Source organism: Asterias amurensis, chromosome 19, assembly GCF_032118995.1.
Source record: "Asterias amurensis chromosome 19, ASM3211899v1".
NCBI lineage: Eukaryota > Metazoa > Echinodermata > Asteroidea > Forcipulatida > Asteriidae > Asterias > Asterias amurensis.
The window spans coordinates 13,787,540-13,814,171 of NC_092666.1; the positions used below are offsets into that span (position 1 = coordinate 13,787,540).

Here is a 26,632-nt window from a genome sequence, read left to right on the forward strand (position 1 = left end):
TTTTAAGCAGAGCTTTTAATCATGACATTTTAGTATTGCCATACAAATGCAACCGAAAACGTGTTAGATTTCAAACCGAAAAAAAGAAGAGAAAACAAAGTATATAGTGTTAAGCAATTTCAAAGTGTAAATTTGAAACCAGCACTTTCGCGCATCCGTGACCAACTCATCAAAGGCTTTCGCACAAAGTCTATCATCGATATCAACCATTTTAAAATGTTACCACCCATCGCGAGGAGCTCAAGTTTCTTTAGTCTCATAAAATTTCCCAAAAGATATGAAAGTATATATGACATGAATACATTTTGTATACAATGAAAACAAAACGAAATGTTAAAGTACGAGTAATAAAACACTTCAGCGGCTCATTGCGTCCGGAAATTGCCGGAGCAATTATGATAATAATATTTAGTTTTGTCGAATGCTTTCAAGGGACCTTTCGGTTTGAAGTCAAGTGGCGAGACGGTAAAACACTTAACGGTGTCTGGAATTACCTTTGAGGGGCTTATTCGCCGAAAGGTGATGTTGCGTTAATTAACGGCGAGTAGAGTTTTTTTTAGGGCTGTGTGTAACTTGTAATCTAGACGGGTCTATGGGTTGTTAGTGGATAAACGAACCTCGATTTAAACATGATGAGTTGGACAATAAAGTTAGCCCGCACTAAGTTCCGCTTTATCGGTGGATAAATGATTATAAAGACCAGTGTTGACATCAAAGACAAGGTATACATTTTGGTAAAAAAACCAGTGCCATTGGTGTATCCCGACATAGTATGCATATACAATATCAAACTGCGGAAATGTAGACTCAATTTGTCGGAGTTGCCAAAAAATATGAAAAAACATCCTTGTTGCAGAGCCTCTGCAGCAGAGGACATGTGTATTTTGCCTGAAAATCAAATCTGTTTGTGAGTAATTACTTCTTCCTCTAAATCTACTTTCTAATGTTATATAACCAACAGCTATCCAGTCCTCGAAACAAGGTAAATTGCCCAGGTCTACGTCTAGAGACTAATTGAAAGGCTACAAAATAAATTGTCTCGGAAATCGTTATTATGTTTTCCTTTTCGAGTGGGCCCTTATAGGTTCATATTAAAATCGATGCGGCCATTGTTTCTATTCGCGCACGGAGCACGAAGGCACCATGGCTGTCAGGAAACAAAAACTTTAGATGCGTTGTCCTAGCTTTTTCGTTAATAAGTCTGGTTGTTTTGCCAAAGTGTCGAAAGCTCGAAGCCTTCGTCACTCTCGGTGCGTGTATTAAACTACCTTTGAATCAAGATAACATACACTATTTGGTATAATCCTTACATATTTCATTCATGCATTGGAAAAACTTTGACCAGATCCGGTTCCTGTGTGGCCTGACTAATTTCTGGGTCAGTATGAGCCAGAATCTGTGACAAAATGACCCATGAACTGGTCAAATTGACAAAGCATCTGAGTTTTAATCAAAACTTTAACCACTCTTCGGGTTAGCCTCAACCGGCATTGGTTCAGGCTCGCTGTCCCGGAATCTGAGTTAATTCCGGATATAATCCGGACCATTCCGACCTGCGCCATTTGAAGTACAGACAGTACACGTAAACTGTACTGAACTGTCACAATGTCCTTAAAAATAAACCCGATATTTTGTGGACGTATAATGGATTGCACCATGACGTCGTTGACCACCATCTTTGATGTAAAACATTAGTAAAATTGCACGCGTGTACGCGCAACGCACGACTCTCGGCCAATGATATTACGTCATGTACACGCACGTTTTCATATAAGATGGCCGGCATCCATTGTCAATGCAGTGTGTGCCAAATTCTTAACAGGACGAAGTTGCGTGGGTCGGGTTGACTGGCACAGCGATCTTTATGTTTTACCTCCGGGAGTGTTGTGACTCGGAGCGTCAAGTGGTGTTAAGTTAGAGTTCCGTTTAGGGTTGCCTTGCTTGGTAAGGCCGTGTACCATGAAGGCCCCAAGTGGTTATTAAAGACTAACATGCTCTCAACGTGTGTGTATCTTGTAAACCAGACTTGTCATCTTTAAAGATCAAGTCCTGAGCTGTGAGAACAAAATCTGGTTAATTTTAAGGTTACATCTTGGCGTGGGCGGATGCCTTAAATATCAGCAAATTTGACATTCGGGAGTCAAAATAAAATATTTACTACTTTTTTCTCAAGAGTATTCGGAGTGTAACTATAGCTCATTAAAACAATTACTAACTTGTAATGTTCAAGTGCATATTTCGATCAACTTCAGCATGCTCTACGAAGTCCATCACCAACACCCCATTATCAACACTGTCATCATCATCATCATCATCATCATCATCATTAGGGTGGTCATCTATTGCTTATAGAAACCCTCCTCCAGCAATCTCCATTTTCTTTTGTCACCTTTCATTCTACTCCACGTGCCGTGCTCATTATGCGTCATCTCTTCATCTTTTCTTGTCTTCCTATTCGTCTTCTTCTGCTTGTCATTGCTTGTCGTTCTGAGAGGCGAGTCTCATTGTCAACATATCTTGTCTTCATCTTGAGAAGTGACCCATCTCCATTTCATTTCCTCGATCTGCTCTCTGATATCGTTGACCCATTTTGGGATCTAATGTATGAGTGCAACAATGTCCAGCAAGATGTTACTTGTCATTCGATACTCCATGCGGTCGTGTTCATGATGGTGACATCATCTCCTAGTTTTCTTTTCCCTTTATCTTTCATTTTGTTCATCTTCGTCTTCTCCTGCTTGTCCTTGCTCGCCATTTTGGGAGTCGAGTCTCGTGGTCAACATTACATCATCTTGATAAGTGACCCATCTCCATTTCATTTCCTTGATCTGCTCTCTGATATCGTTGACCCATTTTTGGGTCTGATGCGTGTGCAATGTCTGACAAGATCTTACAAGGGACCCTGGATATTGGTTGTCGTTTCACAGAAGGGACATGTTGTAAAACTTAACAACTTATGATACAATTTAACAAGGGACCATTGCTAAATTGCTTTCGTGTGAAAGGGGAATGGTTATGTCCCGCAATGATACATTGAGCACACTTCTTTCCATTGCTCTTAAACAGCAATCTCCAGAAGACGGTCAGAGCACACCGAACGAAGTATCGGGCAGAACAAACAGGCTCTTTTCAGAGCCACCACTACTCACGAAAGAGATTTTTACATGGTGTCATCGCATCTCTCTGGCATGGGTTTACTATCAATTTGTGTCCCATAAACTACATCACTCACCAACGAAGTACTGGTAGCTAGTCTACTCTCTCTATCTCCAAGGTCCAATTTCAAAGAGCCGCTTAAGCACAAAAAGTTCCAGAACAGGGTTTACCAGCCATAATACTATGCCGTATGTACATTTTGTGACTGGTAACCTGCTCATTTCTGCTAAGCAAACCAGAAATCTGGCAAAGTTATGCTTACCAGAACTGGATTACCAGCCATTATAATACTGCTGTAATTTGTGACTGGTAACTTGCTCATTACTGCTAAGCAGAAACAAAATTAGTTGGCAAATGTTATTGCTTAAGCAGCTCTATGAAATTGGGCCATGATTTTGTGCAATCACCGTTAAGAAGATGGTTATAATTTAACAGGCTTTTTAAAAGGATTTCACGCTGAGGTTTCCAGCTCAGCTTCTGTCAGATTTCATGGCCTCCTTAGTGTTCCCGATAATTACGTTTTGGATGTCACTTAAACCACGAAGGCTACACCGTCAGATAGATTAATTGGCTTGGGTCCATTTCCAACATAGAGAGGTCAAGAAGCTTTTCTAGATTCTCATATCTAAGGACGAAGGTCGGGAAATCCGTATATAGTTGTGTTTAGTGTTAGCCGTGAAAAAAGCTTTATGTTTTAATGAACATTCAATCACTTTGGAACAGTGTTTCACCTCGATTCTCAAGTGGTCCAAAATGGATTTGATGTATCCAATTGAAAATTGTTATGTGTTTGTGTCAACCATGTTTGTTAGTGCACAGTTTCTCACGATGATTCTCAGTTGGCCAATCAGTCCACAGTTAGTTTGTCACCTTTACTCTAAGTTTGAGTGAAGTTTTTAAGATTCTTAATAGTGGGCGCTGGTAACATAGTCAATGCAAAATTTAAAGACTTCGCTGTTTTCCCGAGAGTGCATTGCTCTTTGAGAGCCTGAACAATATTTTCGCTCAGAGTTTGTCTACACACCTAGCCAAATAACCCTCTAATAACGTGGAGACATCTACAGCAGGCTTCCAGTTAAACTTGCTGGAAGTTTGTGCTAAGATCTGAGATCCCCCCCCCCCGCGAATGAAACTTCTTGGGTCTGAGTCGCACTTTCCTGCATTTACGTAATTGTATCAATACTTACAAGTTTTCTTCTTATTTTCGTTTCAAAGGTAAAAAGAAGAAGGCAGTCAAATGAGAGAAAAGAGAGAGACAGTTGGACTTTCAATCAGAAAACGCTTGCATTTACCCACAAAATAAATAGCAATTGGCAGGACCCCTGTGTTCAAATCAAACTTGATTATCTCCTTAACGTTTCGCTTTATTTAATTCCTAGGAGACCTCAACGAAAAAGCTCAATTTGGCCCGCAACAATTGACCCGTTTTAGGAAATCATCGATAAATTTAGCCAATTTGTTGAGAGGTTCGCTTGCCGTTTGAGATGAAGAGTCGACGGTATTGATTTGTCAGTGCGCCCCGGTAACGGATTGAGGGGTCGCGGACCGAAAAGGGGGCATGCACTCTTCATGCGGTTGCACGGTTTATTTTCTTGGTGGAAGTCTGTCCACGCATGGTCCACGTAATCCGAACAGTCTTGAACACTTAAATACAAACAACCCATTGAAAACACTTTACTTTGTCTTGAACATTTTTACAAGCTAAAGGCAAAGTATTCCTTTGGTTTTTGGAAAGGTTGGACTGACTCACTGTTTTCGTCCTTACAAAAATACATAATTTGTTGTATGAAACAATCGCATTAAACAGTGAAAATTTAATTTCAAAAAGGTAGTCACGTTGTTGAGATAATGTTTCTGAAATCCAGAGCGAATTACGTCCACGCAGGAAGAGTAAACTCTGTAGGAATACACTATCTGAGAAGCATTAAGGACAGAAAAGCTTCTCCCAGATTCAAATTTTTACATAATTGATATAACATAGTACCTTCAGCTGCTGTAATTTTGTTAAAACTAAGAGATCGATTAGTAAACGTATACTAATTCCTTTAATACCCTCGAATAAGTAACCACAGTGAGAGCGCTCACTGACCAATTGGTTTTACATCTGCCACATCTGGAGAAAAAATCCACTGGACCTCCTGCTGTTTCAATTTATCCTGTACTGGGGCATCTGTCAACACCTCAAAGTGGAATCGCGGACTTTGGCGCCTAAGGGTTAGAAAAATAAAGCTAGTTAGACCATAAGTGCGTGTCTTGGAGGTTGCTCTCACTTTACAGTTTTCGTATGAAAAAGGGCATATACAACTTAATTTTGTCATATTTTTGCACTAACCAAAATATGCTCAATTAAAGCTTTCACTGATACAACACAATACAATGGGTTTTTATATAACGCCATTTCATTTAGACCACAGCGCCACAAGTCCACGTTAAAAAAAATATAGGGTCGCTTTCCAGGGTTGTTTTTCAAAGGAATACAAATGCATTGACCGGGGTTAGTACTTCAGGTTAAAATATTATGGCAATAATTGTGTGTTTATTATTTAAAATATGGATATCTTTAATGATACGTGACCACTGGGCATTGAGTAATACAGTGTAGTGGTCAATCGGCTGTCAAGAGAACGGCCTAGAATCGTACCACTAACCATTATTTTATAACACGTTATATATGCATCAATTGAACCACTGAACTCTGTAACACTGCGAAACCTAAGGTGTTAAACACAACACCGTGCAAACTAGAGTGTGAAATAAAACACCGAAGGTGTCAAAACGAGATATTTATTCAGTTAAAAGGAACGCCCGTTTTTTACTGCTTACGGCGCGCTGGGATAACGCTGCGTTGCTTGGGGTTAAGTTACAGACTAATATAGCCTACACGTGATGAATTTGTGCCTTTGGTGATACAAGCACGGTATAGCAAGAACAATTATCGCGACCATTTCTTACGGTAGTCCTATACACATCACTTGCAGTAAATGGTGTAGGTCCGCAAACTGAATACACAATCATGTTATTTGGCAAACACTCATAGTAGGCATACAATATGAAAAAAAATACTTTGTGAAATAGTATAACAAGCAATGGCATAGATGTTTAGAATTTTGATATTTCTTGTTATTCTATTAAAAACCTGTTCAGTAATCGAATCTATCGTATAGTTTGACCAATGTGTTTTAAATTATTATTATTATCCATGTTCATCACCCCTCAAACTTGCTCAACTCCCATGGAAAGTATACAACCTCAAGCTGCGCATATATACACTACCTCAACTCTTGCAGTTCTCATTATACACCTGGATGAAGAGAATCAATTATGGTTAAGTGCCTCGCACAAGGACAGAAGTGTAAAGACCGCGAATCGAACCCTTGCTCCGATGATTCGGTCATCAGAGCTCGAGGCACATGCTCTGCCACGACTTGCCACAACTTCGTATTTGACCGTGTCCTCGAGCAATTGTTTCAGAAATCTTTGTTAATACTTTTACACTCAAAACTATTATCAGAGCTGCATCATCTTGAAGACAATGCCCCCAGTCAAGTAAATATCTTTCGTTAGAATTGTGTCGTGTTTCAGTTTCATTTATTGGATTATGAACAACTTTGCCAATTTAGTGAAATTGACTTTTTCTGGAACCAAACCAAATTGTCTTGAGAGGTGTAGCCCGGGAAGTGACCCTATCCCAGCTGAAGGCTTTAAGGCGAACTATTTTAAGTAAGGAGCCCCGGAAGGGCCTTCCAACTTTTCGAGATCCGAAAGATAACAAGGGCTGACGACGTGGACTACAAACTCGTCCGATGGCACTGCTAAGATCTCCGTATTAAAGCAAGTGGAATCTTGTTCGGTTTGCCGTGGGCTTTGATAAGAACTAGAGCGTGTCCGAATTGTTGGCTAATGCTAATGGCTACGGCTACTAGCCGCTAATTCGAACTAGACCTTATAACCACACCAGTATGTCTTGGACAGGACAGCTTTAATTGTCAAGACCAGTATTCTCACTTGGTGTATCCCAATATTATTGTATGAAATGACAAATCTGTGATTTTTTTTTTAACATCATTGGTCATGATCGAAGGAGCACGAAAATTATGAACGAAAAACACGATCAGATGGCTAACAAAAGACTTCAGTCGTTTGTTATTTGAATGGAAAAACACCTCTTTCTCAAAAACTACAGAGGGAGCCGTTTTCGAATAAAAAAAATTTAATACTATCAACAGCTCTCCATTATTCTTTACAAAGTAAGTTTTTTATGCTAACAAGTAATTTGAGTAATTGTCAATAGTGTCCTGTACGTTTAGGGTTGAATTATCATCCTTTGTTACTGCCCATCGATACAAGAGAGTCATTAGATAAAGCACTTTGCAAGCAGTTGATTATCTCGGATTTTAAAAGCGATTGGTCAGCTCAGAGGCTGACGGTCAAACTCGGTCATTTGAGGTTAATGCGGATTGGGCACGCAAGCCAAAAAGCCCGAGGTTATCAAATTTGTAAACGCTCTATTTGTGAACTTAATTGGTTCTGACTAAAGAGACGCAGGCATGTCGGTAACAACAGTTTTGCGAACAGTAAACATTATCTTGACTCATGGGAGTAATTACTAGGGGCAGTTTTGATCGACATCATCACTAATTGCACCTGTTATCTTCAAAGAGAGCAAGAAACGGCAGTTGGCCAAGGAGTTTGGCTGATGATGCCAACTTTTCTTTTATTTATTCAAATAAAAGGTAAAACAGTACTTCTCAATAATACCATTTCGGTCAACATAACCAATTTGGCCAACATTTCCAGTGTTGTACAGTGTTACGCAAAAACGGCTGACCACAAAAATGATTTACCAATTATATTGACTCAAACAGCGTGTTTCGGGTTTTACTGAAAAATATGTTTACTAAGAGCATCACAAACCACAATCAATTAATGACCGTTTATACCCAAACTATTAATTGTGTCAGCTTCACAAATTTGTCATTAATAATAATATAGTAATATCGAAGACTTATAAAGCGCACGTATCTACCAAACAAAGTATTCAAGGCGCTGAGTATATACACACTTTCAGAAAGATAGGTTATTGCAGTGATGAATTCTGAGACCCAATTATTTAGCACCTTATAAGTGTTTACAAGGTGCTACGGCGCATTAAGCAGCCACAACCAGGAACACCGGGGCGAACCCCTTCTCTTTTCGATAAGTGCACTGGGTTCTTTTACATGCGTTACACAACACATGGGACCAACGGCTTTACGTCCCATCACAGATGATTTACCTTATCTTGATTCAAAGAAAGTTTAGCACAATAATTTTATATTCTGGACTCTGTGTCAGTGCAGCATCGATGATGGATCATAGCACTGACCCTTCCAGAGCCCTTACGGCACGGCAAGACAACACCGATTCCACTCATCCGAACTTAAGATACCATTCTCAGGGGACTTCGCGCTGTTGGGGTTGGGTGATAATTTGCATGCTTAGTTTGTTTCTTGACACCTGACAGTAACAGTGTTTGCTGTGAAAGTGTCATCAATTATTTAAATTGGCTGTGGATGACCCTTCGGCCGTGTCCAAATTGAAAATGGCTTTTGCAGTTGGCCCAAAAGTCTGAACTCCCAAACGTACTCGTAGAAAAAAACCATATCTGTATCCATATCCAAAGTGGCATCTTTCGAACGCGGTCTTCGACTCGAGAAATACTCCCCACTTTATACTTAACTTTTCTATACAGGTATTCTATTGTATAACACTGCTTTTAAAAACAACGTTCTTCAAATTACACTGCAATTGGTATTGAAATAACCTGTGAGTATATTGTCACATTTAAAAAAAATCAAAATTTACAAAACTTTGGTAGTAGTAACAAAAGTAGTCAATTACATTTGTGTTGCTAACACGTCAAGTAACGAACCAAATTAATTGGTTATAGAAGAGTTTGCGGTAACACCATGTAATAACAATCTCTAAATGAGTTGGGGTGGTTCTGAAAAGAACCGTTGGAGTTAACCCAACGGTTCTTTTCAGAACCACCCCAACTCATTTAGAGATTGTTATTACATGGTGTTACCGCAAACTCTTCTATATCTTATCTCCACCATGCAAAGTTTCAAATCCTACAAATTAATTGGTGTTGGTAACAAAAGTAAGTAACCAATTACATTGGTGTTGGTAGCAAAAATAAACCAATTACATTGGTGTTGGTATAACAAATTTAAGTAACCAGTTACATTGGTGATGGTATACCACATATTTTTTTAAGTAGCCAATTGCATTGGTGTTGGTAACAAATTTAAGTAACCAATTACATTGCTTTCATTTTGACATCCTAAAAGTGTTATTTTTTATTCTCTCTTGGACTATTTATAACATGACAACACATGTGTCATTTTTACCTGACCATCTTTTGTAAAGTGTGTATTGGTATTTCAATTGATTATCATACTTTATAGGAACACAAACACCTTAGGTCAAACTTTAAGACAGTTTGGACAACAAATGATAACCCAATGTCCCATTTTGTTCCAAATCCCTCAAAACTGCGTATAAAATAGTGCTAACTTAACAACAGTTCTACTCATGAAGCTTTCTTATAACACCGCAGAGCCATACGGAGCTTTCCCTTAAACCTGACTCTGCATTTAACCTGACTAATTGATATCTCCTTCATCAATGACGTCCGTCAGATACCTCTTAGTTCACATCTATGTCAAGCTGTACCCTCTAAAATGCAAAAAAGTGAAAAATCACTCTTTGAAGAGTCGTATCAGGGACAACTCCTTTTCAAGTGGTGTTCCACTCTTTGAGATTGAAGTTTACATCTTTGAGTGATTTTTCACTCTGTCCTTGACTGAAACTCCTGCCTGTATAAGAGTGAAATAACCACCACTCTTTTTAAAGAGCCAAACCTCGAAATGTAAAGAGTGTTGTTTTCACTCTTTTACATCAAGAAGTATATAACCTTCTTTGTTTCTTATTTGGCCCAAATCCCCAAATATTGAATTCCATAAAACCTGACTTTGCGTTTAACCTGACTACTTGATACCTCCTTCATCAACTACGTCCCTCCAACAAGACATTCTAGTTCGCATCTTCAAACCATAAGACGTTTTGAACATCATAAAGTATAACCAATGTCTCTTATTTTGTCAAACTCCCTCAAGATTTCTTACAAAATAGTGCAAATGTTTAAAACATTTTATTCATGAAGTTTTCTTACAGCTTCACAAAGCTTTTGCGGAGCCTTCCCTTTAACCTGACTTTGCGTTTAACCTGACTACTTGATACCTTCTTCATCAACGACGTCCCTTCGAGACATTCTAGTTCGCATCTTCAAACCATAAGACGTTTTGAACATCAAGAAGTATAACCAATGTCTCTTATTTTGTCAAACTCCCTCAAGATTTCTTACAAATAGTGCAAATGTTTAAAACATTTTATTCATGAAGTTTTCTTACAGCTTCACAAAGCTTTTGCGGAGCCTTCCCTTTAACCTGACTTTGCGTTTAACCTGACTACTTGATACCTCCTTCATCAACGACGTCCCTTCGAGACATTCTAGTTCGCATCTTCAAACCATAAGACGTTTTGAACATCATCAAGTATAACCAAAGTCTCTTATTTTGTCAAACTCCCTCAAGATTCCTTACAAAATAGTGCAAATGTTTAAAACATTTTATTCATGAAGTTTTCTTACAGCTTCACAAAGCTTTTGCGGAGCCTTCCCTTTAACCTGACTTAGCGTTTAACCTGACTACTTGATACCTCCTTCATCAACGACGTCCCTTCGAGACATTCTAGTTCGCATCTTCAAACCATAAGACGTTTTGAACATCAAGAAGTATAACCAATGTCTCTTATTTTGTCAAACTTCCTCAAGATTTCTTACAAAATAGTGCAAATGTTTAAAACATTTTATTCATGAAGTTTTCTTACAGCTTCACCAAAGCCTTTACGGAGCCTTCCCTTGTAAAACCCGACTCTGCATGTGACTATTCGATACCTCCTTCATCAACGTCGTCTGTTATCAATCTCCTATTGGTACATTTTCCAATTTACTCACACGGGCTTCTCCCGTCAAAAGCCTGTAACAAAATCTCTCCTCTCACCACGCGAAATTTCCGTGGGAAAGAAACGTTAGCTACGTGTCTCCTTGGAGGTTTTTCCCATGTTTTGTTTTTAGAAGTCGCAAATATATTTTCAGGGTTGATGTTGAAAATGGAAATCAGTTACTGCTGCTGGCGCAAAGCATGATTAAATTACCAGGAATTCGTTCAACCGGAAGCGTTGAGTTTATAGTGCGTTCGTTACCAGTGAAGGCTACAAGAAAATAGAGGGTTGCTTTTTTAAAAGACTCAGAAGGAGGGTGTTATTCGATTATCGAGTCAGAAATTGCGATGCCTATGCAGCAGCGATTGTGGGCGAGTCTTTTTTGGTAACAATGAACAGCGAAAGCGAGAAAGCCGTGTTATAGGTTTGATTGAAAGTTACACAGTTTTCTGTTGGCCATGAAGTCTTCTAGTTTAACTTAATATTGTTGCAGTGGTTGTTCTTATGTTTATTGTTTTTCTTGTTCTCAGATGTACAAGACGCTTGATCGAGCTGGGGTAAGTTAAAAGCAAAACTGATTTTAAAATTATTGATTTGTGATAATAATACTATAATTCAGTCGACCCACTTTCTGGAGCTTTTGTATGGTTGTAAGGAGTAGATATTGTGCTAATTCTTCCTGCATGGCACAAGCATGTGATAAAATCTTATTGAGAAAAGTGTTTTCCTTCAGACTAACCGTTGTTTTCTTCTTCATCATGGAGACAAGCAAAATACACTTGTTGAAACGTCGAGAAGTAATAAATACACTTGTCGAAACGTCTAGAAGTAATGTGTCAATCTGCACATCGAAACAATTATCAATACAGTGGCACAAGTTCATGACTCTGCTTAAACAGAAGAAGGTTTTTTATTCTCTCTTTTCAAAACCAATAATGCTTTGTCACTTCAGTAATTAAAATAGAGAAGAAATTTTTTAGCACAGTAGGCCTAAACATTAGTGAGACGAATAGACTTTCCCAAAGGCAGTTTCTGTTCGTGTTCGATAAAAACCACCCAAACCGAATGCTCGTCTTGTTCGAATTTAACTGAGCTATCTGGCTCTACTCAAACACGGTCTAGATTTAAAACATAATTTCCGGGAGCCGAACCAAAGCTTTCTCCGTAATTCGAAAAGGCTGTCTGACTTTGTGGCGAGTCTATGAAGAATGGAGAAACTTTATGAAGTCAGGTTTTGGACGTTGCATGTGTTAATCAACAAAATTGCAGGCTCAAAGTATAAGTTATGCGCATCATATAATTCACACGTATTGGGCTGCATTCAATTTGATGAGATGAGGCTCTAGACTTCGCTCAAGACGTACAGTTTGGCCTTGCCAGATGGATGTATGCCGATGTAGGCGGACTGAAGTGGTAGAGCCTCGGATAAGGCTATTTAAGCCTGTGGCTTCAGACTAGTAAATGCAATTGAAAATTCGTTAATGATGTGAGTGGAATAGATCAGAAACTCTGCGCAAATTGAAATGCGTCACTATAAAGAAAAAATGTTGTTGGTTCATCATTTCTGATTACTTCCGTCTGAGGCAAGATAGTGAACAATATGTTGACGTATACCTCCCTGAAATGACGTCACAAGCTGCATTTGTCTACCTGGGTCTGCCATTTTGGAAGTTTAAAAAAAAATGTACTGCACTGATGTACGGATAGAAAAAAATCATGAAGCCTTGAGACACAGCGTGGAAACTTTATGGGCGCTGGTGGCAGCAGACTGAAAGTATGACATCAATATTTCTCGGAAGTTTCCACATGCTCAGAACAACATGAAAAGTACCTATCGTATGCCGCCAATGGGAAGAGTCCCCCAATTTAATGATGCGTCATCACTGCTGTAGAAAATATACCTAAACCCACACATCGAAAAAAATATGGTTCCATTACGGGATTTCATCACTAATGTTTGTCTCATGAGCGTACGCAGCAATCATTCTAACTAACAGAACCTGTCTTCGTGACAAGTCATCTCAAAAGTAGCGCAACCCGGCAAATCCTTCTCGAGTGACGCTCTTCTGTCACGCCGTGTCAAAACTGTGACGGTTAAAGAGTATCAAACCCAAGGATAGATTCCCTTGCGTCGTGACGGCGGCTGGACTACAAACTCGCACTGCAGTCGTCACGCCTTGACGGTGTATGATGGCTTTTGACGGTCTGGACTGATTGAACATGTTGATTTAGGAGTTAATGAAGTACACATGAATAATGGTTCTTGTGTTCTTAGTAATTAAAGGGCGTGGCTTAAATTTTAGAATAGTATTCTCTGAACGATTGGTTGCAATATTTCTTCAATCATTCAGCATTGAGATTCAGTGTTCCCTCTTAATAAATTTAGTTCGAAATTCTGTATTGGTTTAACCACAAGCCATACCGTTACTTTCAATTGCCTTTCCACCTACTCATTAAAAACAAGAACTTGTTTCGAGACAAGACTACCAAGTGCCCGCGCGAGTACAATATTAGTCTGTGTCAGTTTGCATAAAATTACATTGGGACCCCGTGGCTAACCAATCAGTACTAGACTTGCCACAAGCAGTCTCTTCTAATAAAAAAACATGAATTTTCACAACTCCTTACCGACAAAATAAAAAAAAACAAGACAAACATTGATCATTCGGTGATTTCCGCGAGGGAGCAGAGTAGACCGCGCAACGTCATCTGTTCCCCGCGGGTCTCTGCGGTACGGTGTACGGCAGTGACGAGGCGAGGCTAATCAGGGGAGTGTGGTTGGGGAAATTGATTACATTGACGGGGGCACTCATGGGCACTCTTCAGGCACCACTTCACACTGCCTAATTATGTGGACCTTCCCGGGGTCCTTTTGCACATTTGTGTTGGTCAATTTGGGAACTGATACTCATCTGCCTGGGAAATGAATTAAAGAGACCTAGATCTAGTGAATATTTTAAAGGTACATCAATAATCAATCTTCAATAAGCATAAACATAGTAAAACATGCAACGAATGTAAAGTTGGTTGATAGGCTATCCTGTTCAAGGAAGAAATTTCATGCTAAGCAAAGTGTGCTTAGCAGCTCTATAAAATTGGACCCTGCTGGTTGGTTTGTTGCTATCTTTTCAAAAAATCACTATTACATCATGAGATGTTTTGTTTATCTCTCTATAATTCTCTCCCATCTATAGTGCGTGTCCGATCCAGGCGAGAAGTGCATTTTTGCATTACCTGGTCGTAGAGGGCGGATTGAGCGATGTGAATGCCGGATGGGCTTCTCGTGTAAATACTTCGCCGATAGTGGCTACATCTGCGACCGAGCAAGGTAATTCATCAATCAATGTAGGGGGAAAAAACACCTTTATTAAAGGCAGTGGACACTATTGGTAATTAATCAAAATAATTATTAGCATAAAAGCTTTCTGGGTGACGAGTAATAGGGAGAGGTTGACGGTATAAAACATTGTGAGAAACGGCTCCCTCTGAAGTGCCATAGGTTTTGAGAAAGAAGTAATTTTCCACCAATTTGATTTCGAGACCTCAGATTTACAACTTAAGGTCTTGAAATCAACCATCTAAACGCACACAAATTCGTGTGACATGGGTGTTTTTTCTTTCATTATCATCTCACAAGTTTGATGACCGATTGAGCTCAAATTTTCACAGGTTTGTTATTTTATGCATATGATGAGATACACCAAGTGTGAAGGCTAAACTTTGACAATTACCAGGAGTGTCCACTGCCTTTAAAGTTCGGGAGTAAACCCCGTACACTGCAAAAACTGGGTGTTCAAAGTTACACTAGTGGTGCTGTCATTTATACCGAAAAAGAATCAAAATTCACAACAGACAGGGTGTAAACATTATACTAAATTTTTGCGAACAAAAACAGTGTTGTTTGTTAACACTGTATGGTGTTAATTTTGTGTTAAAGTAGATCGGACGAGTTGGTCTGTAAAAAAGCAATTGTATCCGTTTGTTATAAAATGCTCATGGTTGCAAGATACTTTAAAAGTAGAATACAATGATCCACACAAATTTGCTTCGAAATAGTGTGGTTTTCCTTTTACTTTGCGAACTAACACGGTCTGCCATTTATTAGAGTCAAAAATTTGACTCCCATAAATGGCGGACCGTATTATCCGACGATGTAAAAGGAGAACCGTGTAATTTTGAAGCATGTTTGTGTGGATCATTGTATTCTACTTTTACAACATCTTTCTAACCATTATGCATTTGATAACAAACGGTTACAAACGCCTTTTCAAAGACCAACTCGACCGATCCAAGGCAACGTGTTCCTTTAAAGTTGTCACCAGCAGCCTTAATTTGACACACAGGTCAGTTTTAACCATGATTTATCTTTCTTATTTCTTCAGCAGTGAGTCAAACATCCGAAAGATATTCTTTTAAGCTACTCGAGATATCTTCTACTACATCTGCGTGACCTATAAACAGAGAGACATCATCCTTGCAGCAAACCCCATCCAGTTTTGTTCCGCTCTATTTGTGCACGGTGTGACGTCACTTCTATAGGAAAAAAAAAACACAGCGCCCCATCGGAATCCTTGCAGCAGAACTTCACAACATCGTCACCATAATGTTCAAACCCCGACTTGTTACTGAGTACTTTTGCCATTACTCTAGGCTGAGTGTGATGAACGAAAGGCATTGGGGGACATTTTGTTTTAAACTTTCAATTTTGAAGTCCATTATTTGAACGCGACAAAACTGCCCACCCGCAAATCAGTAATGTTTTATGTTTGTAATAATTTTTGTTTTTAAAGTCACCTGGAAATAGATTTTGTTTTCTTTCAAACATAAGAGTATAATGCTTACGAACAATAAAACAGTTGTTTTTGTAATTTTTTTTGTCAAACTCACGACTTGGTCAGTATATTATGTACTTTGCAATTGTGTTTACTCTACGCATTACAGGCAAAGCCTGCCTCGATTGACGTCACGAACAGCGCCCTCTCGGGTCGGGTTCTACTCTTAAATTTGTAAATAACACAATTACTGTTTTTTTTTTTAAACCTTAGTTAACTGTTTATTCTCATTCGACTCATCAAAACACATAAAAAATATTAGTGACAAAAGCTTTATTTTGAAAAAATACCACTTCCAGGTTCATAAGACGTACTCAAACACAAAATCACTTCTTTTTACATCTATCATCTTCTTTTTACATCTATTTTTTTGTGGATGGGCACGCACTTTCCAACTTAACATCAGACATTTCTTTTTACGGGGATGATAATATAACATTGAGTTGGTTTTCACAAGAAGTTGTGACTTTTTGGGCAGTTGAAACAATAGACCTTTTCGCAAATACTGGGGCGCGCGCGTAAAGCTTGGAATTTGGTGCATTGTGGTCTATCTGATTACAAATTTGATTCATATATATCCCACAATGCACCTCATTCAACAGTCTGCGCTTGCGCATTGGTATTTGCGATAAGGTCTATTATCACAATCGGTGACAGTAAACTGCGCCCTCTATTGTAGAAATGTTGAAATCTTTTTCTTTTGCCAACTTTCTTGAACTTGTTGGATGGTTTTGTTTAGCCTGAACGTCTCATGACGTCATTCTTCGAGGATCGTTAAGACAAGGGCCCAGTCTAGGTTTTGTTTTGTCAAAGTCTTAAAACTGCACTCAATGTGAAATGTGTTAAAGCTTTGTTTGACTTGCATTTTACATAAAATTACATTGGCGTTTACTCTTGTTTAAATGGATTTTACGAGAACCAATAATTACCACAACCCCTTTTACTTGTAAAATTATTTCAGTGTAACCTTCATGTAACTAACTTCAAATGTTCAATAAATTTATTCAAATTTACAGAAAATGTAACCCTCTGTATAATTGTAACATTATTCTCTTGGACGACCTTTTTTCTTCTCTGTGACGTGTGGCCTTAAAATTATTGTTTCGCCGCCGGACTACAATCGGTGAAAAGGAAAGTTGTCGGGTATGGGCCCCAAATCCCAAATGACTTCAATTTCAATTGAATTCAAGAATACATTTATTTCCATACTCTCATGAAAGAATAACAATCGTTACATGAAGTGTGATTTTCTCTCCTGTCCAACAGTTTTCCTCTTCTTGATTGCCCGAAGTGTCCCACTGTCTCCTGATTTGTGAAGGGCCTATTATAACATACAAAAAGGATAACATAAAATTGCCCCCCCCCCCCCAGGTCATGGTATACGAATGAAGTTTTTAGGGAAGTAGACTGCACTCGATAGTCATCAAACTATAGTGGTTATTTGAACCACACCCACACCCATTCTGAAATGAGGTCATCCGTATCGGTACCATGTGGCCACGCTTGAGCGCACATACATTTTAGTTGTTTATGAGTTGTTCAACGATCGTCATCTTATACAATACACACACATGTGTCCACAATGTACAGAAAACTACCATTGCAAAAATAGTGCAGTTTCATGCCGCAACGTTTTAGACTTGATTCAAGTCTCGTTTTCGTGCGAGAGGTCCCTAAGCATTATCCGCGCCGTCGTCAAAACAATAGTTTTCGGGTGATGGCACGGGATAGGGACTTGAGTAAAGTCTAGGGACGACTTGAGGAGTGGCGAGTGTTTTGCACGACTGACTGCACTCGATAGAATAGATGGCCATTAAATAATACCAGCTTACTTCTATCTAGGAATACATACCAAGTTAGGTACAAATTTTCAAACATGATATTCTTTCCTCATACATCATTTCACTGTCAAGTGACCAGTTATTGGTGAAGTCTAGTGCTTGTAATTGCACTTGTAGTTCAACAAGAATAACTTTGGAAAGTCAAGGGACATTGACAGTTAGTGACAGCACCATAGAGCAAGGACGACATTGGCTCAGTGGTTGGAAACCGACGAAGATCTGGCCGTGAGTTGGAAGTAGGTTTACATTGTAGCAACGGTACGTTAAGTATTAACACTGGACACCCTTGGTAATGGTATACAAATTGTCAACGGCTTGGTGTAGGCCTATCCATGGAGAAAAGTGTTTTCTTCCTCCATGGTGTGTCCCAACATTATGCACAAAATAACAAACTTGTGCAGTAAACGTTTGAACGCAATATTGGTCGTCAAAGTTCCGAGATAATTAATGGAAGAAGAAAAACACCCTTCATGCCCTTTCCTTGTCTCACCATCAATCACACGAAGGTCTGGTGTGTACTCTCAGATGCTTGCATTCTATTTCTACATGTTGTTACCAAGTTAAGAAAAGTAAGTGTTTATAATGCTAACAATATTTTGAGTATTTAAAGGTACATGTTGTCTTGGATCGGTCGAGTTGGTCTTTGAAAAGCGTTTGTAACCGTTTTTTATAAAATGCATGTGGGTAGAAAGATAATGTAAAAGTAGAATACAATGATCCACACAACCATGCCTCGAAATTGTACGGTTTTCCTTTTAGCTTGTCGACTAACACGGTCGGCCATTTATGGGAGTCAAATTTTTGACCCCCATAAATGGCCGACCATGTTAGTTCGCACAGTAGGCCTAAAAAGAAAACCACACAATTTCGAGGCAAACTTGTGTGGATCATTGTATTAAAACATCTTTCCAACCATATCATATATGCATTTTTTAAAAACGGTTACAAACGCTTTTTAAACCAACTCGTTCGATCCAAGCCAACGTGTTCCTTTAATAATATTACCAAAAAGGTGTCCAGTGTCTTTTTAAAGGGTCTGTGTTTACTCATAAGTAGAAATGTGCATATTATGTACTTCCTTGATTCATGGAGCAGTATACAGTAGCCTTGTCGTATTGTTGTGTGGGTTTGTGTTGTCACTGATGCATGAAAACCTTTTGAATTGACTGTTTGAGAAAGATTAGTTGATTACATACAGACAGTGCCGGCCATCCCAGTGTATGCTACTGTTAACTTGTGTGGCGCTAGAAAAACGACCTTCTGTAAACATCTGCAAGATTTGATTGAAACTTGGCATGGTGGAAGATCATAATGTGTAGGTGAGGTTTGTATAGCCACATCGTGCCAATCTGTTGGACCATAGCATGGTTGGAATCCCTCCACTTCTTGCAGAGAGTCCAGCGTATGTTGCACTTTTGATGGGGCGAAGGTTTGCGGGCGGTAATACCATCCATGTACAAAATGTAGGCATGCATCATCCATCTCTTTTGAGAAGTGGTGGTTCTGAAAATAACTGCACCTGTGGTTGAAACTGAGTAGCCTACAAGTATTAACCCCACCATCCATGGTAAGACCATGGAGCTACGTATGTATAGCTCCATGGTAAGACTACATACATAAGAGGCTGGGGGGGGGGCGCATGTCCCCTGGTTTTTTTTGATTTTTTTTTTGAGGGGGGGGGGGGGACACAGCATATCAGATGGATGCCCCCCCACACTTTTTGATTGACTGTTTTATTAGAAATATGCAACAAAGTATACAAAATAGACACAAATTTTAACTACAGCCAATTGTATGCTGGGCTTTAGTGAATAGAAGAAACACGTTGCCTTTGGATTAGTGATTTATTGGACCTTAAAAAAGCATTGTTGTTATCAATTTAATCTATTTGGAAAGAATTTTACAATTTATTTTATTGATCTAGAAAAAAAGAAAGTGTGGTTTTCCGTTTACTCTGTGAAGTAACCTGGCCTGCCATTGATTTATAAAAAAAATTCAGAACAAAATGCATAATTCCAGCTCAAGTTGCCCAATTCGAAGGCAACATTTCACCAATTTTGTTGACTAGGGATTAAAGGTCGTTTGTACATTTTGTATGGATTTCATAATTTTTTTACTGTATTCATTACTAGTGATCTACTAATTAATATAAAATTTGTAAGAACTTTTCTTTCCCCCACCAAACAAAACAAAAATAAAATAAAAATAAGTGAATTTTTTTCAAATGAATCAGCAGATAAATTTTAAAAACATCACTGACCGCGTTCACTAGGAAATATAAAGACAATAACTAGTTTTAAGAACAGTAAAAATTTATGATTTGTAAATGATTGATGATTAGTAAAATGTTAGATTATCTTTTCTTTTGTTAGTTTTTTAGGTTTTCCTCGACAATGGCAAGATTCAAATTGTCCATCTTCGTTGGCACAGTTGTGGTTGTCCTGTCGTATTTTGGATCTGTAGGCACAATATCAAGTATAGGTAAGTGATTGAAACATCAGGAAACCATAAAAAAAAATGTTTTTCCACCTTAAAGTTTAACATACTTCATTTTGTTATGACACTCCCCTCGATCCCCTCCAATGTTACACTTTTGTGCTCATTAAATTTGTCCATCTAAAGGCAAAAGCAGCCTAAAAAAAACCCCAATATTTAAACTTAAGACCAAGTAAGGGAGGTCCCCCATATTAGACCTTTTCTTTTTTAGCGTTACAGCCACATTTTTTTTGACAACAGATAGTTTGTAGTAACATTTGATACACATATTTAAAAAACAAATCCACCACTCATAAGAGATTTGCTTGTGAGAAAATCTTAAAACGGAAAATTGATTTTTTTATAAAGTTTTTTATTTATTAATACTTTTTTTTCCCCTGTTTTTTATTTTTTTATTTTCTTTATTGCTTAAAAACAAAAAAAAGTTGATGCGGCATCCAAAGTTGGAGCGGGCGGGACGAGCAACATATTATTTATTTTTCTTGGCCTAGCACAAAGTGTATTTGAAAATATTTTGTCCACTCCCATTGCTAATTTAAAATTCATATTTCATTTTGTTATTACAATCCCCTTCCAATGTGCCATTTGTGTGCTGATTATAATTGATTATAATGAACAGACAAAAGCAGCTATAAAATAAATCACCACAAATTAAGCTCTTTATGTAATCCTTAACATACATAAACTGACAAACCTGTTGAGGTTTAAGATCGATCAGCCATCTGGGTCACGAGAGATTAGTGAAAAGCCGATTACACATTTTGCATTGCATCAATGCCAAAATAAAAATGAATAAAGCGCTCACTGAGTGATAAACGCCAAACGCGAAGTTAGATTATTTATTTCTCATCAAATATGACATTTCAGACCGAAATATTTCAAGGAATGTTTTCAACTATCATCATCATCAGACCGCGTAAGTTTTATGTAAATGTGATCTTCCTGATTTCTTTTTTATAAATTCTGTAACGTTCCTTTAAAGTTAACAGAAACATAGTAGGAGGGTTAACCTAATTTCCCTATTGTCTCCACAGTTACTTCACAGTGTACAGAGAGTGGGGGAGTAGGCCTGGATCCTTTGTGTCAAAATGGTGGAAGTTGCGTAACTGTAGGGACTGTAGGTTCCTACTGCGTTTGTCAAGTTGGCTACACTGGCTTTTACTGTGAAGGTAACTACAAAAATGTGTATTTCTTTTTAAAAAAACAGGGATCGAGCTTGGGGGGAAAATCCACAACCATGCAGGGTTTGTAGCTCAAAACTTTTACTGGACGAGAGAATTTGTTACAAGCATGGAATCAAAATGAGAAGAGCACTATAATCTGTACACAATTTCACATTGAATGCTTTTAGAACAAGCACTACGTTTATAAGAAGATGTCATTTCTCTTATTGGCTTTCAATAGATGTGTAATGCAATGAGGTGCTAATATTCATATTAAAAAACACAAGACCGCCAGACTTGTATGCTCGTAAGTTTACTGGCTCATCGCTGAAATCACTTTGCCTCGGGCCTGCGGTCCAGTGTTTTGAGGCCCTCAAAACCCATTTTTTCACAGCTGCTTTTCATTAATTTTGTGTTTCATCCTTGCGCCATGTGCATCACGTGTTCATATTATTATTATTAATTTCAATCCCTAAAAACCCTCCAAACCTTGGAAATCCAAACTACATGTTTTAGAGAATTATTATTGTTGGACTGAGTGCTAATAGTTGGGTATTTTTTGCGTTGGGATCAGGATTATGCCGAAATTACTTGAAGATTTAAAGTCGTAATAAAAATTGCTGAGCTTTACCTCCCATAATTTGCAACTGACTCCATAATGGCAATGACAAATATATGGTGCGGTGTTCATTTGATATCGCCATGGCAACCTTTTAAGTCTAATTTGTATTTAATGGGTTTGGTGGCCAGTGTTTTATGCTTTTAAACAGGATGACTGTTAATTGACCTTTTAGGGCTAAATTACCGCTTAGTTACTTTGATTTTTTAATTTGAGTGATTGATTGATCCAATTACCAACGTACATGCCTACTGTCGTCCACGCTCGTCACTTTCTCCAATTGCATGTAAATGTAAAGACACTTTGCCTTGGATCGGGCAAGTTGGTCTATGAAAAGCAGTTGAAACCGTTTGTTATTTAATGCAGGCCCTATGGTTAGAAAGATGTTTTAAAAGGTATACATGTAAATGATCCACACATAAAGGCCTTGAAATTGCGTGGTTTTCCTTATTCATGTTATTATAACATTGCATGCTTATTTGTGGCATCAACAAAATGGCCGACAGTAGCGTTAGTTGACAAAGTAAAAGAAAAAAAAAAAGGCAATTTCGAGGTATATTTGTGTGGATCAAACGCTTTTCATAGATCAACTTGCCTCATCCAAGGCAACGTGTCCCTTTAAAGGCCTCTTGACACAATTGGTAATTGTCAAAGACCAGTTTTTTCACTGGACACTACACTCTAAAAAAGAAGTGTAAAAACTTGCTGAGTAAATGTGCTGGGTACGAAAGTTGAGTAACTTCTTACGCAATGTTGGGCTATGTGGCTTTTTGGCTAGTACTCTCGAGAAGGTAATTTGTACCTTTTTAAGTTGCATACAAAAATTCGCCAGTGAAAGCAACTTATGGGTACAAAAACACATTTTCCTCGCCACAGGGTCAATTTTACCTTGCGACGTACTAAAAAAAGCAGAACATGTTTTTTTTTTGTGGTAAAATGTTGCACGTAATTGGGTAAACTGCTCCTCGTGGAAACCATTTTACCCATAATGCAACGTGCACATTACACACGGACGTATACAAGTCGCAGGCACAAGTCACAATCAAAGGTGGATGGGGTGGACATAGTTCTGATGTTGCAGGTCGTTGATGTTCTGATGTTCATTTAACCACAGTTGAGAGAATTTTGGCATTATGTTTGAGGTACAACAGTCTGTTGAAGTGAGAAATGCATCACCAGGAAATACGCGGATAGCAGCTTCAATTTCGTCAATAACAGGTTTGGCAAAACCAAACGGCTCTTTTCAGAGCCAACACCGCTTCTAAAAAGAGATTTTTACTTATAGTCTGCTCGCGAGAACTTTGTTTTCGTTTTCACCCCCTGAATGTACACAAACACTCCGGTCGTTTTATGCAAGGTGGTTATAGGGTTGTGATCACCATATATTAATCGGAAATTATACTGTCCAGTCCAATTCAATGTATATATGGCTTTTTTAATTTTTTAGTAGTGTCCGTTTTGCTGCCAAAATGCATTACTTCTTTTTTACTTAACACTAGGGGTTATGGTGCTCAACTACTGAGTAATGGGTAGTCGGTTGTTGGGTACATTTTGACACAACAAAGTTGGGTAAGAAATTTGACGCATAGTTGGGTAGCCGTTTTACACAGAAATTGAGTAAATTACGACGCAACCCCTGTTGCGTACCGTTTTACCCTCCAAACGACCATGTTCCCTTTTGAACACCACAAAGAGTAAAATTTTACGCAACATTGGGTATTTTTTTCTTAGAGTGTATTGGTAATTACTCAAAAGCATAAATGGAGAGGCTGTTGGACGTATAAAACATTGTGAGAAACGGTTTCCTCTGAAGTAGTTTTCCGATAAAGAAGTAATTGTCCACGAATTTGATTTTGAGACCTCAGAATTAGATTTTGAGGTCTCGAAATCAAGCATCTGAAAGCACACAACTTCATGTGATAAGGGTGTTTTTTCTTTCATTATTATCTCGCAACTTCGACCAACAATTGAGCTCATATTTTCACAGGTTGGTTATTTTATGCATGTTGAGATACACAAAGTGAAATGAATGGTCTTTGACAATTACCAATAGTGTTAAGTGTCTTTAAGTGCAGAGCCGTGCTAACTTCAAAAATTCAAATTTGTTTTCACTGTTTCAATGTTCTTAAACAAAGAAACATTACAGAATTGGTGAGAAAAAAACTTGGTGAGAAAAAAACTTCTACAGGTTTGTCAGTTTATATATAATGGTGGATTACATTTAAAGGGCTTACACTGTCAGCAACTTTTTTGTTAGCAAAAACCAACTCTGTAAAGTTCCTTTAACTTTGTAGATCAGTTGTGCGATCCAAGCTGCATGAACGGAGGAACCTGTGTGGAGCTTCCCTCCGCTGGGAGAACCTGCTTATGTAGTCCAGACTTCGCAGGTGCAACTTGTCAAGGTAATAACCTGGTCCCAATTTCATAGAGCTGCTCAGGCAAAAAATTTGGTAATTACTTAAAATAATTATCAGCATAAAAACTTACTTGGTAACGAGCAATGGGGAGAGGTTGATAGTATCAAACATTGTGAGAAACGACTCCCTCTGAAGTGACAAAGTTTTCAAGAAAGAGGTAATTTTCCACGAATTTGATTTCAAGTTTAGAATTTGAGGTCTCGAAATCAAGCATCTGAAAGCACACAACTTCAGGTGACAAGGGTGTTTTTTCTTTCATAGTAAGTTATCTTGCAACTCTGATAACCAATCGAGCTTAAATTTTCACAGGTTTGTTATTTTATGCATATCTTGAGATACACCAAGTGAGAGACTGGTCTTTGACAATTACATGCACCAATAGTGTCCGGTGCCTTAAGCATGAAAATAGCTTGCTTATTTTACACGTTACTGGACAAAATTTCATGACATGTTCATTGCTTGTGACTGGTATATAAAGCTGTTGCTTACTTTGCATAACAATTGAGTGGAGTCTTGGCTGGTAATCTGATTTTAATAAACATGATTTTTTTGCTTAAGAATAATTTTGTGCTTTAGCAGCTCTGTGAAATTGGGCTCTGTGAAAGAGGCATCATAAGAATCAAGGTTTTAGCCAGGATTTGGTAAAAGGGTGTCCAAATTTGCTGGAAATTTTAAAACTGGGTGTCCAAATTGTTCACTTACAATAAATTTACATGTAAATGACAGATGAAACAGGGTGTCCAAATTAAAAACAGGGTGTCCAAAAGACACCCAGACACCCCTCTGGCTAACACTGTGATAAGAATGCATGTATACACTTTCTAGTTAGCTGCCAAAACACAGAGGTTTTGCACTGGGGTAGACGCGCGAATCATCTTATGTTTTTTTCACGTTTTCACGTTTACAGGCGAATAACCTTTTCCCCAGGGTTAAATTGTATTACAATGCGCGTGTTGAGTTGTCACCTCGTGCCACAATGTAATGTGTATATTAAAGCCTCCCACTGTGTGTGGTACATGTAGTCTTAAGTTAAGGAGCGCACGCCAACCACAGATACCAGACAAACAAGACCAACACAAGCACTGGTATGTGTGTGTGATGTCTGGGGTGGCACGCGCACGCGAATTGGTGTTCACACGCATTTAAATGTGTTTCTACGAACTGACAAATCCGACCCTGTGTGTGCGGTGAAGCAAAGGCGTATGCAAATTAGCGTTTTCACTAACTGCCGAATAAGTTCGGACCCTAACAGCATTTCTTTAAAAGGTATATCAAAATAAAGAAATATGTATCTATAGTCATGGAACAAAACTTTTACACTATAGTATCTAATAAATATTAGTTACTTTTTATATTGAATGACCGGGGAAAACAACTTTCCAAAACTGGAATAACTTCAAGAGCGCTTTTATCAAAACGTTGTGTTTCAGCTGCGTGGGCGGGTTCGCCACTTTGTGAAAACGGCGACGATATGGACGACTAGATGTTGATCGGTCTAAATGTTAAAGTCCCAGTGATTACTATTATTGTTATTGCAGAGACTGCCACTTATCTATCATTTGAGGAGCTGAACTATGCAGTACTTGAAACTTCCAGGGTGGTCAAACTAAAAGTATTCCGCACTGGATATCTGGATAAATCTACAAGTGTCCGTGAGTATTATTTCTTCATGGATGTACCCGCTGCCAAAACATAGGATTCAAACTGCCTCTAGCTACCAGGCAACCTCGGTAGTCTAGTTGGTGAGACACTGCTCTAGAATTGCACGGGTCGTGGGTTCAAATCCCACCCGAGTAACATGCCTGTGATATATTTTCACAGGACTCGGGAAAGTATTGAGTATACAGTGCTAACACACATTGGTGTATGGGTAAAAACCAAAAATTAATATTTATTATCCCGATGCAAATTTAACGTCTCTTATCGTTGCGGTACCCGCTGCCAAAACATAGGATTCAATCTGCCTCTAGCTACCAGGCAACCTCAGTAGTCTAGTTGGTAAGACACTGCTCTAGAATTGCAAGGGTCGGTGGTTCGAATCCCACCCGAGTAACATGCCTGT

General features: G+C 38.5%; 1 protein-coding gene across 1 annotated transcript in view; it reads left to right on the forward strand.

Moving 5' to 3' along the window:
* Positions 1-17,900: 17,900 nt before the first annotated feature.
* The window catches only part of LOC139951564 (uncharacterized), a 29,067-nt gene continuing 20,335 nt past the window's right edge, over positions 17,901-26,632 (forward strand). Inside the window, exons 1-5 of the mRNA XM_071950508.1 lie at positions 17,901-18,100; positions 20,256-20,356; positions 21,406-21,540; positions 24,448-24,555; positions 26,109-26,222. Of these exons, the coding sequence (XP_071806609.1) occupies positions 20,269-20,356; positions 21,406-21,540; positions 24,448-24,555; positions 26,109-26,222 (445 nt within the window). The 5' untranslated portion in view covers positions 17,901-18,100; positions 20,256-20,268. The remainder of the gene's footprint in view (positions 18,101-20,255; positions 20,357-21,405; positions 21,541-24,447; positions 24,556-26,108; positions 26,223-26,632) is intronic.